The 16,216-nt window shown below is 40.8% G+C and overlaps 1 protein-coding gene across 1 annotated transcript in view; it reads left to right on the top strand.

The window, feature by feature from the left end:
• LOC121892485 (plexin-A2-like) overlaps window positions 1-16,216 on the top strand; it is a 67,967-nt gene that overhangs the window by 29,403 nt on the left and 22,348 nt on the right. The window contains exons 5-13 of the mRNA XM_042405484.1: window positions 2,182-2,305; window positions 3,408-3,561; window positions 4,100-4,196; window positions 6,876-6,990; window positions 7,886-8,086; window positions 9,395-9,491; window positions 10,239-10,438; window positions 13,218-13,369; window positions 15,914-16,031. Coding sequence (XP_042261418.1) covers window positions 2,182-2,305; window positions 3,408-3,561; window positions 4,100-4,196; window positions 6,876-6,990; window positions 7,886-8,086; window positions 9,395-9,491; window positions 10,239-10,438; window positions 13,218-13,369; window positions 15,914-16,031 — 1,258 coding nt within the window. The remainder of the gene's footprint in view (window positions 1-2,181; window positions 2,306-3,407; window positions 3,562-4,099; window positions 4,197-6,875; window positions 6,991-7,885; window positions 8,087-9,394; window positions 9,492-10,238; window positions 10,439-13,217; window positions 13,370-15,913; window positions 16,032-16,216) is intronic.

Here is a 16,216-nt window from a genome sequence, read left to right as displayed (position 1 = left end):
GAGTCAGCTCCTTCCTCTCCTCCTCATATTCACACATCACATCACAAGAGATTAAAAAAAAACAACATTACTGTTTACCAAACAGCTAGTAGGAGGCTATAAATAAGGCTAAGCACATGGTCATATGATTTGTGCAGTTTAACATAAAAGAATGATTGTGCTCCCAAGAGTTCACCATTATCAACAGCTGGCGGGAAAAACAGAAAAGCAGGAAGTGGTTGTTGGACAGTGTGATCCCTCTTAAATAGCGCTATTTAGGACAGCAGAAGCTGCATGCCCACCAGATTTTATTGTTCGTTAGGCGAGAGGACAACTGGTGTAAATGGAGGAGGGAGGGATTAGCCTGGCAGTCGCAGCGGGTCTACCAACTGCACCTCTACATACCAGGGGAGCATTTTGGAAATGGCGGAGCAAGCTTATCTCTTCCATCTTAATTATCTGACCCCCAGGTTAGCTTGCATAATACCTCGATATGGAGCAAAGGGGATTCAGGAGATTAAAACCCTGTGTTTCTTAACCAGCCTGCTGTGTTTGAAGCTGACCTCAGCGAGGGATTTACCCCTGTCTCATCGTATGACGTCTGCATTTCAGCAAGCAATATCTTGATGATAATCAGCATTATTTAAATTGCAGCTCTTGCCGGTGAAGTGTGAAGAAAAAAAAATGTTTTTTTAATCTAAATTACCTAATTAAACAGTTGTTTTCCCCTTTTTCCTGAGTGCTGACTTTGTCTGCGAGTCCCATTGCGCAGTTTATTTAAATTAATGTCTTACACTTATCAGTGAAGAGATGCTGCTGTTCCCTCAAGTAACCCAAAGTGAATCATGATCTCTCACACAGAAGAATGAGGCTACTTTATTTTTCTGTCTATTAAATCCAGATTGGGGTCTTTTTCTTGCCTCTGAATGAGTCTCACAGAGTGTCATGAAGGATCTCTTTTAGGATCTCACTTTCCCACCCCTGGCACAGTGCACGAAAAAGCACCTATCTGACAGAGTGTGTTTGGGGAGGGTATTGCTGAACATGTAAAAAGCCTGAAGGAAAAGGGAACGAATGGGTCCTTCAGACAAAACACGATGAATAAAAGAGGTAAAATAAAAGGCAATGAAAGACAGCCCAAGAAGAAAGGCGTCCATTTTTTTTTTTGGAGGCACTTCAGCTGATGAGCGGTCAGAAGGTGACCGTCTATACTCCTGTGGCTCTGGTCTGCCTCAAGGAGGCGAGCCAGCAACAGCTGTCACCGCGTTTCCATTCCGCCTTTATATTGTGCTGTAATTACAGCAGAGGCCTCAGTGCTCTTTGAGCTCTCTCAGGAGGTGCCACCCCCTCAGCGGTATCTGCGAGTGTATTAAATACTGTCTCCCCTCGCTGTGCGCATTACACATTTAAAAGAAAGAGACCATGGTGCACGTCCAAAATACTCTCCGAGTTCGCTATAATGATTCAACAGTACAGATGAGAGACTCTCAATCTTTTTAATGCAGTGTTTGTGTTTAAGTACAGCCAGCCTGTTACTATCTGAGCCTGCAACTCCCGTAATGCCTCTTTCAAAGGAATCAGTATCAGTACAACCACATTAAAACCAGTCTCAACAACAAATCCCCATTTCTAAAGCTGAACAAATTTCTAAAAGTTAAAAAAATCCACTCTTCCTCTTCCTCTAAATGTACTTTTCTTTGTACCTCCCTCTTAAAAGATAACACCAGGGTCACTATGGTGCCAGCCTTTTCACTTCTTACTTTTAATTGCCCGTTGGGATGGAGTTGAAGCTTATTCTACTGCTGTACTCAGGTTAATTTGCTCTGCAGAAATGCATAGTTAAAATGTAAAGGGAATTGCAAGGGGATTGCTCAAGAACCTGACCGGCAGCCATGTGCAGTAGACAACCATGTTCAGTAACAATCTATTCATGCACAATTCTATACTATGTAAAGAAAATATATTAGTATTGCTTTGAATTGATATCACTGGAATATTTCTGTCCTGATTTCATAATATGATGCAGGGAGCAGTTATTGTTGACTACAGATATCACCTTAACTTTGACTCTGACAGTATTTGCGCCGTTATTTCTGCAGGTTGTACAAACATAAATATCACTGTCAGAGTTTGATGTATTCATCAGTAAACTTGCTGCACTATTTGACACATTTTTAATCACGAGTTACTCTTGCTCTACAGGTGCTCGAGGAGGGATCGGTGTCAGAGGGCGGATGAGATCTTCCGTTTTGCTACTGACATTGACCGCTGTGTGAAGGTTATCGCTCACCCGGACAGCATCGCCGTATCAGCACATAGTGTCCCCGTGAGTCTGCTTATCATACTACCAATCACTGTGCTGTCACTCCACTCACAATGCCCATGTTTATGAGCAATCACTGTGAGTAGCCTTGTACAGCCACATGTACAGTAAGTATAAGCCTGGGAGAGAAGATTAGTTTGGCAAGAGGTGAAGTGAGAGAATAGAGATTCTCCCTGTAGGGCATCCACTCTGCTTATTTTGGTTATAACACATGTTCTGTGGGATGGGAAACAAATGTGGAAAAAAAAAAATAGGTGGGAGTTGTTTTTGTAGCAGTGAGCAACCCTGTCTGCATCTCTGATGCATCTGCCAAAAGGTTGATTACATTTCCTAAAAGCTTAATTCAGCTGTTTTTGTACAGAAGCAAGAGCACAGAGGAGCAAAGCACAGTAGGAGCTGAGGATCATTATGTTAAAGAAACATTTTGGGAAATACGCTGAAGAAATGAGAAGATCGATATCACTCCCATGTCAATCCGTTAAACATGAAGCTGGAGCCAGGAGATGGTTAGTGGTCTTTATGTAGGTTAGATTGGAAACAGATTGGAAAAAAGGAGAAAAGGCTAGCCTGGCATTGTCAACAGATGATGCCTACCAGCACCTCTAAAGCTCATTAATTTACACGTTATATATCTTGTTTTTTAATCCGTACCAAAACAACGACTGACAAGTTGAGGTTTTATTGGGTTTTGTGTGCCGGATTATTTCTTTGCCGGGCACAGTGACTTCCTGGAGTCAGTTTTGTTGTTTTTACACTTTTGTTTTTACGCGGATTACCCCAACGAGATATAAGATATTAATTAGTGAGTTTTAGAGGTGCAGATTTTGTTACCTTTGGACTGAGCCAGGCTAGCTGTTTCTCCCTGTTTCCAGTCTTTATGGCAATCTAAGCTAATTGTCTCCTAGATGGAACTTCATATTTAACTGACAAATATGAGAGTGGTATCAATCTTATCTTACTTATAGTAAGACAGGCATATTTCTCAAAAAACATAACTATTTCTTTAACTCAGTGATAAAATTAACATACAGTAAAATGTTTTGTTGTACCAAGTCAGTTTCTAGTTTGGTCTATGAAATTCTTTCCCTCTGCTTTCCTTTCTTAGCTGCTGCTAGAGGTGAATAATGTTCCAGACCTTTCTGCCGGGATCACCTGTTCATTTGGCCAGCAGGCCGAAGTGGAGGGTCACGTCAACGGGAACAGGGTTATGTGTCTGTCCCCCGCTGGGAAGGAGGTCCCTCAGATACCAGAGGGACAAGGTGAGCTCTGATACAAAACTAAATAAAAAATAAACTAAAATAGTACAGTAAATTTGTACGGCATGAATGCACAAATAGAGGATGTTGCCAATGTCAGGTGGAAAACCTCCAAAATATCAATATTCCAGACACCAACAAAATCAGTCTTCTTTCAGACTGACCAACTTGCATTTTTTGTTTATCCAAAGAATTAGATAAGTACCGAGACGCTGTAGAAATCCCTCTGAGCATATACCATAATCCCTCAATTGAAGTTTCTGACTGAAGGTTTTCACACGACAACAGCAATGTGCTCTTGTAGAAACACAGGCACCAGGTGGCTCTTTACAGTAGTGAGATAAAAGTATTAACATTTTGTTTCTCATTTTGACCTCTTCTTTTCACTCATTGTTTTCATTCTTTCACCCATCCTTTCTCTCTCTCCCTCTCTCTCTCTTACCTCTCTTTCATGCTGCTCTCCACATTTTTTCACTCTCTTTTGCTCTTGCGGTTTTTGTCTCTGCCCTCCCTCCCCTCCCTCCCTCCATCTCTCTCTCAGATTGGGCTGGCGTAGAGCTTCGTCTGAACTCAAAGGAGACAGGTCAAATAGTCGCCAGCACAGAGGTGAAGTTCTACAACTGCAGCACACATCAAACGTGAGTCCAGCTGCCACTACCCCCTCCCTCTTCCCCCACAGCTGATTTGTTCAATAGATAGTAGAGCACAACTTAATTTAGGACAATGATGTACGGATGCTCACAACCCCACTTAAGATCGGGCTGTTAGATAACCTCTGAGTTCAATTTATCTGTCAGGTTTCATTTAAATCAACATGATGCATTTGCTATGGCCTGTCTGTTTCGACTTTACTTAAACTGGCAGTTTGTGGGCTCATTGCCTACAGAAATAAATACAACTAAACTACAGTTTTTTGCCTGCTATTATAAAACATCTCAATTATCTTCAAAAAAAAAATATCCATCAAAGATTTGGTGCTCTTTTTATGCATTACCCCACACATATTCACACCTGGAGGCTAACTAATAAACCACAGTGTTCATCATGATGGAGCAGCTTCACTAGTGTAGCTGGGTGTGTGTCGCTGTAGGCCAGCAGCTCCCAAAGGACCCATGAATAGATAAGCATTGACTCAGAGACCACTTTTTAGCTTGGTTTTGTCCTTCAGGGCCCCATCAGAGAATTGTGTTTGTTGTAAGATATGAGATTTTTTTAGCTATGCTCTGGTGCCTTGAGGGTAGATAAAATAATGTAAATTAAAGAGGACTTTATTTAAATGCTCATCTGTTGTACCCTGCCAATATAAGCTTCCTGACTGGGCAGGGAAGATTATGAATGATTTGACTTTGAGCCATTATGCTAATGTCAACTGCATTTACCGAAATAGCAAACTTTGACAAGAGCGGGTCTGCCTGAATAACAATTACAAACACTGCGACAAAGGTGGATCTTATTAGGATGAATGCCAATTAGCAGCATTTGTCAGCTTTAAATGAAGTCTCAAAATCAGCCCTTCATGGGTTTTCACAGCAACACAGGACAATTACGAAAGCTGCAAGGAGGGCAAATCACCCAATTTTGAACTAATTACTTCAAAGTCCTTTATCGTGGAATTTTTGTCCACTTTCTATGAGTGGTACAGTAACAACCGAGAGAAGGGAAAGTAGTACATTCTTCCCCTTTTTGAAGTGTTACTGCAATTTGAACTGACAGCCCTAAATGCACACTTCACTAAACTTCAACTGTGCCGTGAATTATACTGAACCATGAGAACACAAAAGCTGGATTCAGGAATAAGGTCACTCTGGGAGGGTGCATTTGATTGATGGAGTATTCATAGTTAAACACAGGAAATTAGCCCACAGTGGATACACATCCCATCTATTCAAAATGCTCTTTGACTGCAACATGAATGCCCCGATATAACCATATTAAGCCATTAGCGAGAAACAGTCGGAAGCTCATCACATCCGCCCCACACCAATACGGCCTCCATTAGCTGGGGAGTGACCCTGTGAACTCCTCTGATTATTATTTCAGACCAACACACTCCTAACCCAGCACCTCTTAGTCCACCTCCCCCACTACCTCAGCATCACAACACCCTCCATAATTAATTATCCAGTGATTGCAGCACCCTGCTCATCCAGTTCTATTAATACCCCACCTCCAAAATTTCTTTCGCTCTCTCACACACATACACACAAGTACACATTGTTATGTCCATATTGGCCCTGGGCAGATAATTAACATCAAAATTTAATGATGCTGCACTACATTTATTGACATTTGTAGCATGCTATAAGCCGCAGTATTGGAAAGCTGATAGTGGTTTTAAAGTTTCCTCATGATTTCATCTTATTTCACGACCAAATTCAGGAGCAGACTTCGATAGTGCATGGATCTGTTTTCTGCACAGTGGTACACCTCTAATACACACAATAAAGCCTACAGTTAGCCCGCCAGGAAAATAGGACATGTTCACTTTTCTGCTCTCCAATTGTTCTGTTTGGTATATCAACAGCTGTGCATCATCCATCTCTGTTCTCTCATCACTTCACCCCTCACTTCTCGCCCTGAAGTTGTATCATCATCACCTCCCTGTTTGCCGACCGAAATGTGATTAAATCCAGTCCAACAGGGTTGTTTCAGCCTGATTTTAATCCACAACTGACTGCTGGCTGCATCAACTGAATCTGAGCCAAATATGTTGTGCAGTTCTACCCATCAAATATCCAGTTGTCACTTTCATTCCAGATTTTGCACATAATCCGGAGTTGGACGGGTGACTTTAAAATGTGCTGTATTCCTCACGGCTACTTCATCAAAAGTTAGAGACATAATGCAAGGAACTGCAAAGATCTCTGAATTATAAAATGAAAATCCAGGTTGTTGAAATGTGTAGTTGACATATCCATGCCACTGTATGCCCTTGTTGGATATACTACATCTTTTTATATAACACTGCTTATAGAGCACTTTAAGTGACAGTGACACTTGAGTAGTTATTCTCCTGCCAAGACTTCATGCTCAAGGTCATTTATTGTCATCTACATGAAAAAGGCTACCATTCATGCTGTCTGCATAGAAACTGGGGACATCTGATCTTTACATGTAACAGACTGACAAGATAAATTCAGCAGAAAGCTATAATCCTTTATCAGGCACCCATTTTCAATCCTCTTTACTCGGGAGAGGAAGATGTAGAAAATAAAAAAAGGGATCTGCTCTGCATTCAGTAGACAGAAAGTCTTTTTTAAAGAAATTGTACAGGCTTAGTGTACATGTATGATTAATGTGTTCATTTTGTCCTGCAGGTGCCTGTCCTGTGTAAACAGTACTTTTCGCTGCCACTGGTGTAAATATCGCAACCTGTGTACCCACGACCCAAGCAGCTGTTCTTTCCAAGAGGGACGAGTCAACGCCTCAGAGGTACACGCACATTCACACGGAGATACTGCAGTTACAGTTTCGTTAGCTGATAAAGTGTAGCATTCAAGAGCACCGTTTATAAGTTACTATGTGACACCTTTGCTTTAAAAGGCAAAAATCCAAATGCAAGTACAAAACTTGCTATCACTCTCACATTGACTGAAAGGCCAGACTAACTTTGTTATTAACATCTTATTAATACTTTCTATGCTGTAAAAGGTGTATTTACATCAGTCATGTTTTAAACGTTGCACTGAGACAGGCCTACATCCAAAACAAAGCAGATTTTCCAGCTATAACTAAAACTGTATGAGTATTTGAATATAACCTGACATTTACAGTATAAAATATGGTAGAAGAAAATAAGAATTGAGCCAATTAAGAAGCATAAACATATGCTGCACAGAGAAAGTAACTATCATAATAATATTATCAAAAATAAATTAGAGAACCAAAGATTCAATAAATAAATACACTGACAAACAGTACAGAAAAATATGGTCCTAAAGGATCTAATGTGCAGTATAATATTTAAAAACAGACCATAGTCCTACCATGGTGGAAAGTATAACACATAGCATATGAATGCAAATTATATTCGGATTAGAAATCTATTTGCCCCTTTAATCCCTGTGCTACATTAGTCCTTCGTGTTTATATAACACATTCATATGTATTAATACAGATTACAACATACAGCTAGATAGACAGATACAGTATATGCATAGTGGGCTTTATTAATCTCCAGAGGGGAAGCTAGTAATGTAAATACTGCTCATGTATTATGCATGGAGAATATTAAGACCTAACAGGATGGACAACAGGGAGATATGCGTGTTTCCTCACTCAACAGTACGATGACAACGTTTCTGCATGCGTATTTTTGTTTTCATAGGACTGCCCTCAGCTCCTTCACTCTGGTGAAATTCTTATTCCGGCCGGCGAGGTCCGACCCATCACCCTGAGGGCCCGAAACCTTCCTCAGCCACAGTCGGGACAGCGGGGCTACGAGTGCGTAGTGCACGTGCAGGGTGTCAGCCACCGTGTCACGGCGCTGCGCTTCAACAGCACCAGCGTGCAGTGCCAGAACAGCTCGGTATGACCTCAAACACTCCCAGTGGGAGTCTCACAGCTGTCAAATGAGGCAGACAGCTTGGATGCTGTGTAGGCAAGGCACATAGGGTACATCACTGAATACCGCCTGAGGTGTTGAGCATACTGAGGAGAAAGTGGAGGAAAGTAAAAGTGATGAGGAAAAGTGCAAAGCATGTGAGGGAAAGGAGGAGAGTGACAAAGGAAGAATGAAAGGAAAATTGCTATATATGGAAGCCTATTGGCGACTATATTAAAAAACTTGAACATGAACAAACGAATCAATTCATTTTGACACCATAAGAGCGTGATGACATGTAAATGTGAATGCAATAGACTGGGGGTGCTGTTTTGCTTATTGCATTTGAATATTGTCCTCTGTTCAACAGGTTAAGTCTTTGAAAATGAAATGTCAATGCCGTTTTCATTTTCATTTTCAAATTCTGAGAAAATTGCATTTTAATTTTAATTGACTTAAATATTGCTTGCATAAATGGAAAATCAGGTTACATTGTTTATATTGCATTTGAATATTGTTCACTGTACAGCAGGGAACCACTTTGAAAATGAAATGTCAAACAGTTTTTCCATTTTCATTTTAATATGGTCATAGAACGCCCATAAGAGTATGTGGAATTGAAAATGAAAATTGGATTATTGCATTTTTATTTTAATTTTTCCTCAAATAACATACATATGTGGAAAATTATAATACTATTATGCTATTACATGTTCATTTTCAAGTTTACATTATCATTTTAATGTAGTCCCCTGTGGGCTTCCATAGAGGTATGGCTAAAGTGAAAATGGAAACCAGGTAAATACATTCAGCATGACTTCAATCTTACCTCGCCTTGTAAACTGGAAATTGTCAGACTAACATCTAGGTGCTCACAGAGTGTAAATGTGTTGTTCCCGACAGAAAGTTGTAGGTTTGGGATGAATACAGGAGATTTCTTTGAGGTTTTGTTGCACAATGCAAATCACAGGCCAAATTTCAATGCAAAGCATACCTTGCTACTCCATGACAATGAATGAAAAGGCCATTTTCTTCAGATGTGGATGATCGGCCACCCCATCCAGGGTTTGCGTCCCTACATGTCAAAGAGGAGAGAAGCAGACAACCATGGCAGAAATGACAGATGGTTAAAAGCCTCGTCTCTCTGCTACCCTTTCATCCTCTCATTTTCTCCCACTTTCTCTGTATCTTTTTTTTTTTTTTTTTTTACTTTATCCTCCGTCTCTCTTTGACTTTCTTTCTCCTTGTATCAACTTTCCACACACTCCCTCACTCTCTGTTTCTGCTTTTCAGTACATGTACGAGGGTGTGAAGATCAGTGACCTGGCAGTGGACCTCTCCATCGTATGGAACGGCAATTTCATCATCGACAATCCCGAGAAGATTAAAGGTGCCTCTGCCATCCATCACTGCCAAGCCAGAGAAGTGTAAAGCACTCAATCCACAGGGGATAGATGGGTCATAGAGAGCACTTCAAGGCTCTCAAAAGAGAAAGTTCACAATAGCAGGGAGTGTTATCAAAAAGCACCCAATCACTCGTATGCCAGAGGGGTGAAGGGTGAATCTTCATATTTGCTCAGTTTCGCTCTCACGGCTGCTCTTGGTTTCCTTTCCATCATCATGCAAAAAATAGGTGTTTGTCAGTAGTCATTGTAGATTTTCCATTAAATGTCTCCATGTAGTCAAGGATAGAGTCAGTGATGGCCATGAATTTTAACAGGTCTTGTCATTATTTATTTACTTAATAAGTTACTTAATATGGGCATAAACATGGGCTACTTACAGGAGAGAGGATGTAAGAGACAGACTTCAAAGAAAGGTTTATTGGATTACTTCTGCATCTTTTCGCTTAATACTTAGAAGAAGGAATTTATACAAACACTTTTTTTTATGAATTTTATGGAGTTCACATGTTGACTGTTGGCATTATTGAAGTCAGTTATTTTTAGAGATGACTATAAATACCAACTGTTGATTCAATTTATTTGGTTGATCGAGTTTTGATCATTTGCTTCTATAAACTAATAATAGCAGTGATTATATTTTCCAGTAGTCTCAGAAACCTCAGTACTGGTATGTGAAATGCCTTCCCATTTAAAAAAAAAAAAGACTAGATGTCCTCTGTGTTTTCCCACAGTGCACCTCTACAAATGCAGTGCCCAGCGGGACAGCTGTGGCATGTGTCTGCGTGCAGAGAGGAAGTTCCAGTGTGGCTGGTGTAGCGGCGAAGGCCGATGCACCATGAAGCAGCACTGTCCTCCCATCTCCCCCTACGCCAGCCGCTGGCTGGACCTCTCTGCCAGGAATGTCAAGTGTACCAACCCACGCATTACTGAGGTTTGTTGTTTATTTGGGTTGTTGGCCGGTCAGTCAGTCAATAAGTCAAGCCACCAAGAATAAAAGTATAGTGTCTTTGAATTATACAAACATAATGTGTATCCTTCTTTAGGCAAGTAAGTACTTAAGAATGTAGTTTCACTTTGAATAAGCAGTTTCTCAAGTAGGGAGTCTAGACTGAGAAATACAGAGCAATAAAGGTTTTAAGACTTTAACACGGCAATGCAGAGATATTAGCGTCTATATAAATTACACTGTAGTAATTAGTTCAGAGACACTGATATCTCAGAAACCTTGAAGCTGAAGATGTCACATGCATTTAGCAATGTCCTGTTTGAGGTACAAAGTGTTTTGTTAACAATAACAAGCCAAGATCATTGACTCGGCTGTGTGGCATATCTAAATGGGTACAGGTTGTAACTGTCGCTGCGACTCTGTTATTTCACTCTGTTCTGGCTGCCAACTGAGCAAATAGAGAGTGTAGTTAACATCACCATGTGACAGTGATGTCTGATTGGTGGACTTCAGTTTAGGATTGTAAAAATTATGTTCAAATTGTACTATTTTATGATTTAGAGGACTATATACTATATTTTCATTGCTATACATATATACACATATATATATACATATATTATGACTAAAAATCAAAGTTCATATGGGGATTATGATTGTTTTTAGGCTCCAGGGATGGCAACTTTGGTCCAGACTGGAATATCTCAACAAGTATTAGATAGATTGCCATGATATTTTGTGACCTTTGCGGTGCCTAGAGGATGAATCCTAATGAATTTGGATATCCCTTGAATTTTTTCTCTTGCACCACCATGGGGTTCACATTTATAGTTTTGAGTGAAATGTCTCAACAAATATTGGATGGATCCCCATAGAATTCGAAACACACGTTCATATCCCCACCGGGATGAATTGTAATAACTTGATCCCTCGATTTTTTATCTAGCACTGTCATCAGATCAAAAATTCTAGTTGTCCAATACTTTGGTTTATAAATAAATAACTGCAAAACGAACAGCATTCCCATCAGCCTCAGCCGCACTTTGCGTTCATGTGCTGATTAACAAATGCTAGCACACTAACACACTAAACTAATAGGGTGAGTATAGTAAACATTATACCTACTAAACATTAGCATGTTAGCTTTGTCATTGTGTGCATTATGCTGATGTTAGCATTCAGCTCAAAGCACTGCTGTACCTAAGTACATCCTCACAGAGCTGCCAGTACGGCTGTAGACTCTTGTTTCTTACTGAAACATTTATACTGTTTTTTCTTTACTGGCAGATATAGAGGCTGAGGGCTTTGAACAAACGCATAGCCCATAAATGTCTAGTCACAAGCATGTTTCTTCAACTGTACATCCATCTGTACCTCTTAATACAGTATCAGGATACAGTATGCCAGCACACAGTGTTGCATATACTAGGTAGTCTGTGAATATCAACAACAAACACTAATTTTATCTGTGGCTGCCTTCCAACCATCCAAGTGTCTGTTTACCTGAGACTATCTCACATTTTATTCCATGCTGGCTGAATACCTTAAGTGCTTGACAGCTAAACGAATTCAGCCTGTTTAGAGAGTGGTGATGGATCTTTTATGTCACAAACTCCTGTTCATTCTCTTGAATGAGGCACAGTGGGTCAGGCACAGAGATGCAAGGCTCTCCCACTTCAAAGAGCCGGGAGCCTTTGATGTCCCTGTCACATTATTAGTGTTTCTGAAGGAGCTGCAGCAGAATGAATCAACCACCGAGTGCTGCTCGGGATTGGTGGGAGTGTTGCTCTGGCATTGCTCTTGTTCTGCTCTGCAGGTCCAAAGGTTTCCTGCTGGGATGGTTAACTTTACATTGAAAAGGACTGTGAATAGGTTTCTCAAAGCGTTGTTATTCACTGCATTATTCATTAAAGTTTGTTTTGAATTATTGCGTATTTCAATGCCTTTTGAATAAAGCCAGTCAGGACCAGTTATGTATTTCACACAGACTCAAGACAAATTTACTTAATGTTTGCTTTCTAAGATTAAAGAGAAATTACACAGACGCTGCGCTTAGAGTGTGTGTGAAGATTCTCAGTTATCCGGGTCATGGTACAATATATCTAGAAGTGCTAAAAACAACTGGATTTGCTTTAAGATGCTCAAAAACCCCAAAAGAATCAAGAATCCAGTTGCATTCGATTTAGCTTTTTCTAGATAGATTGTGCTAAGGTTTTGACCAATATGACACATACCATATCACACATTTTGAGGACCAATCTTTTTGTACTGAAGCAGCCAACAGTTGATATTTTGTGACAGAACTTAAAAATTTTCAGTCACATCTCTAACCAGGACTTATCAGGAATTAGTGTTTCACCATAATCGTATTCCTCTGGAGCTGGAAAGACTTTGCATAACTGTTACAACCACATGATTCTCCTCAACAACTGAGACTAATTACATGGTTTTGGAGATAAACTCTCTTAATGCCACATTACTCTCCAAAATGGGAAACACTGGGTACATAATTGCATTTGACTTAAAAATCTATTTACAAACAACTATTAAACAATGAAATTGAAATCTGAAGCAAGCTAATGTGTAAAAAAATAAACATGCATATCAGTTCTTACAGTCTTCAGTATGCAGTTAATAGTAGGAAGCTGTGGTCAGAGAGGAACCTTAGTCAGTTTGGTGGTGGAAAAAACTGACTAGATGGTAGCTGGGGATACCAGTCAAATCTTTCTTATCTTATTATGACTTTCTTCTACCTCTTATGTAGGTGAGCCCAGTTGCTGGACCTCTGGAAGGGGGCACACTGATCACCATCCAGGGCCTGAACTTGGGTCTGTCCTTCTCTGAGCTGGAGGGCAACGTGAAGGTGGCGGGAGTGCAGTGCACCCCACAGGAGGAGGGATACATCACTGCAGAACAGTAAGAGAGACGAGTCCCCTCTCCTGCCTTGAAATGCATGGATCCATACTCTACTGTACAGACACATATGGTGGAGATGCAAGCACACACACACAATAAAATAAACAAATGCACTCTCTCTTTCTCCCTCACACTATTTTTTTCTCACATGCACAAGCACAGTCTGTGAATAAGACGGAGCCCAGTGATGCCTCATCAGGTTGTAGGATTGTGTGGGGGGCTTTGCATTGCTCTGGTGCAGTCAGAGCCAAAGGAAGAGACAGTCTTTGTGTCGTTGTCGTTATGAGGCTGTCGGCACAGATGTAATTGAAATGCGCTGCGTGTCGCTGACTGGAGGGACAATCTGTTAGCCATGTGTTTCTCTCACAGCCATGTAATGCGATTGGGCTCAGGCTGCAGGGACTTTATTTATATCCTTGTAAAAAAAAAAAAAAAAAAAAAAGAAAAAAGGAAAAGAACATACCAGCAGAAAATTGGAAAACTCTCGTGATGTATGAATGGAAGGGCTGGGCAGGGACGATTCTTTGGGTGCTCTTCTTGTATGGGGGAACGCAGTGTTTCTTGCAGAGAGCAGTGCATTCGGCAGGGCCATTCATTTGGCACACACAGTGCTTTAAAACATGGCATTACAGCTGTTACAACCATTAATTTCAGCATGGGGTCAGTTGCTATAATGACTTATTCATGGAGCACTTTATCTTATTGACCTGACAGGCAATACTGATTTATTGAAGAAACCCGCATGTTGTCATGGCAACCGGAGGTAATGGTGGGTGGCAATCGTGCTGGAGATGGGGAGGGGTGTAGTTTATCATTTGAGTTATATTGCTGTTATAGGTTTCCCATTAGGAAGAAAGATGGCCCTCTATATTGACCCACAACTTCTATGAAAGTCTGCCTCAATCACACTGGCCAGCAGAGGCCATTTTCCACCAGTGCAATTCATATCAAATGTGATACAGTGCAGTGACATTTCTGTGTGTGTGCCTGGCTGTGGTGTTATTACTTGTATGCATGATGATCTGTTCCGTGCCTGTGTTTTTGTGCACCCACATCAGGATTTCAGTGACTGAAGGGATGATAGAAGATTGTTTTTTCCTATTCTGATATTAAGGCGATTTTAACTAACTTACTATCAGAACTAAAATGTGTTATATATGTGTAGCGTAGTACCTTTAAGGGATAGGGAAGGGCAGATGCAAATCTATATGAATTGGTCGCGTACAGGCCTCACAGTAAATTTTTGAATTTGTCCCGCCCTCTCGTCCCACCGCCAGCTTGGTGCTTGGCGCTAGGTATCTCAGCATGCTCTGTGCACCGAATTTGTCATTTCCCATAGATAATGAATGAGTTCGGATTTTGTTGCCAGTCAGTTCACATACAGTGGGGCAGCACTGTGAAGGTGAGGCTGACGACCGGAGCACAGAGTATGAAGTTAGCAGTACAGCTGTGAACAGGGGCTATTTGACAATCAATAAATGCTACAATTCCTCAAGACCCAAGCCAAGTTGCCTTGCTTGCCACCTACTGATTAAATTGAGGGGGGTTGGCCACGAGGTTAGCGTGTCTGCATTGCATTCTGGCTGCAAAACGCAACACAAACACCCTGTGTCACACCCATGTTATAACCTGTGGCACCAGGCCAGAAGTCAACCGGTGAGAGGATATTTGTCACCATGGACGATGAGAGGTTCATCTTGGAAGTGAAAAACCACAAGATTTTATATGACACCACTGCTGCCAAGACTGCTCCGGTCCCTGGCTTCCTCTCCAGGTAGAGGGGTGGCTGTCTTCTCACAAAACACTCGCAGCCAGAATGCAACATAGCCATACATGGTTGAATCAAGGCGTAACCTGATCAGGCTCACTTAAGGTGGACTGATCTTTAAGGTGGACCACCTATTCTCATTGTAGTGACATTCTCAGCCGTTCCTAAACAGAGAACGGAGAAATGTACAGCTGATGAGTCTCACCTGAGTTTTGCTCATCCTCTCCCAGAATTATTGGTATTTTTTGTGTTTCTGAAAGGGTGTTAAAATGTAGGAATATTTCTGCAAATTTAGGGTAATATGTTTCCATTAAAAGTCATATTTTGGACATGAGAGAAGGAAGTGCATTTCAGTCTCTGTTTCTAAGAGGTCACAATGTTGACACAGTCTCTGGTTGCTGCATAACCAGGTTTTTGAGTGTCTTCATTTTTTTGTCTCAAGGCTATGGTCCCCAAGTCTGTACTTTATTACAATTTTTCTTTGTTTGGTTTCAGGAGTGGTCAGGTATTTGGCCAGTTCAATCTCTCTGTTTAGTGTTTGATAATATTGAAGCTTATTCTGGTTTTTAATTTCAGTTCTCCGATTATCAGCGTAGTTTCTTTTCAATTGAAGGTCAATGCATTAGTTGTCATTGTTTTGGTGATGTACTATATCATGTTCCAATATTAGTGGACCCAGTGTGTCTGATTCAAAATCAATCTCTCTCTCTCTCTCTTTTTCACCCCTGATGAGTTTGCATCCCTGATTCATGTATTTGTGTCTTTTGTTTCAAAAGGATTGTATGCGAGATGGCTGCTGCTCCCACAGGAAGTGCACCAGGTCCAGTTAAGCTGTGTGTTGGCGAATGCAGACCAGAACTACGTGCTCAGTCCTCCCAGCTCTACTCTTTTGTGGTAATTCCAACACTAAAACATTTTTTTTTTCTCCATTGGTTCTGAAACAAACATCAAGTGCTTGCAGTGAATTAGGCTGAATGTGTCATTGCAGGTGAAAGCTAACATCACATATTAGCTTGATCAATTCAAGTCGCTGCAGTCATTAACTGGAGAGGAAGAATGACAGATAAAATTGAATACGA

Source organism: Thunnus maccoyii, chromosome 3 (genome assembly GCF_910596095.1).
Source record: "Thunnus maccoyii chromosome 3, fThuMac1.1, whole genome shotgun sequence".
Lineage (NCBI taxonomy): Eukaryota > Metazoa > Chordata > Actinopteri > Scombriformes > Scombridae > Thunnus > Thunnus maccoyii.
Note: the sequence above shows the minus strand (reverse complement) of the source record. Positions and strands in the feature narration are given on the sequence as shown.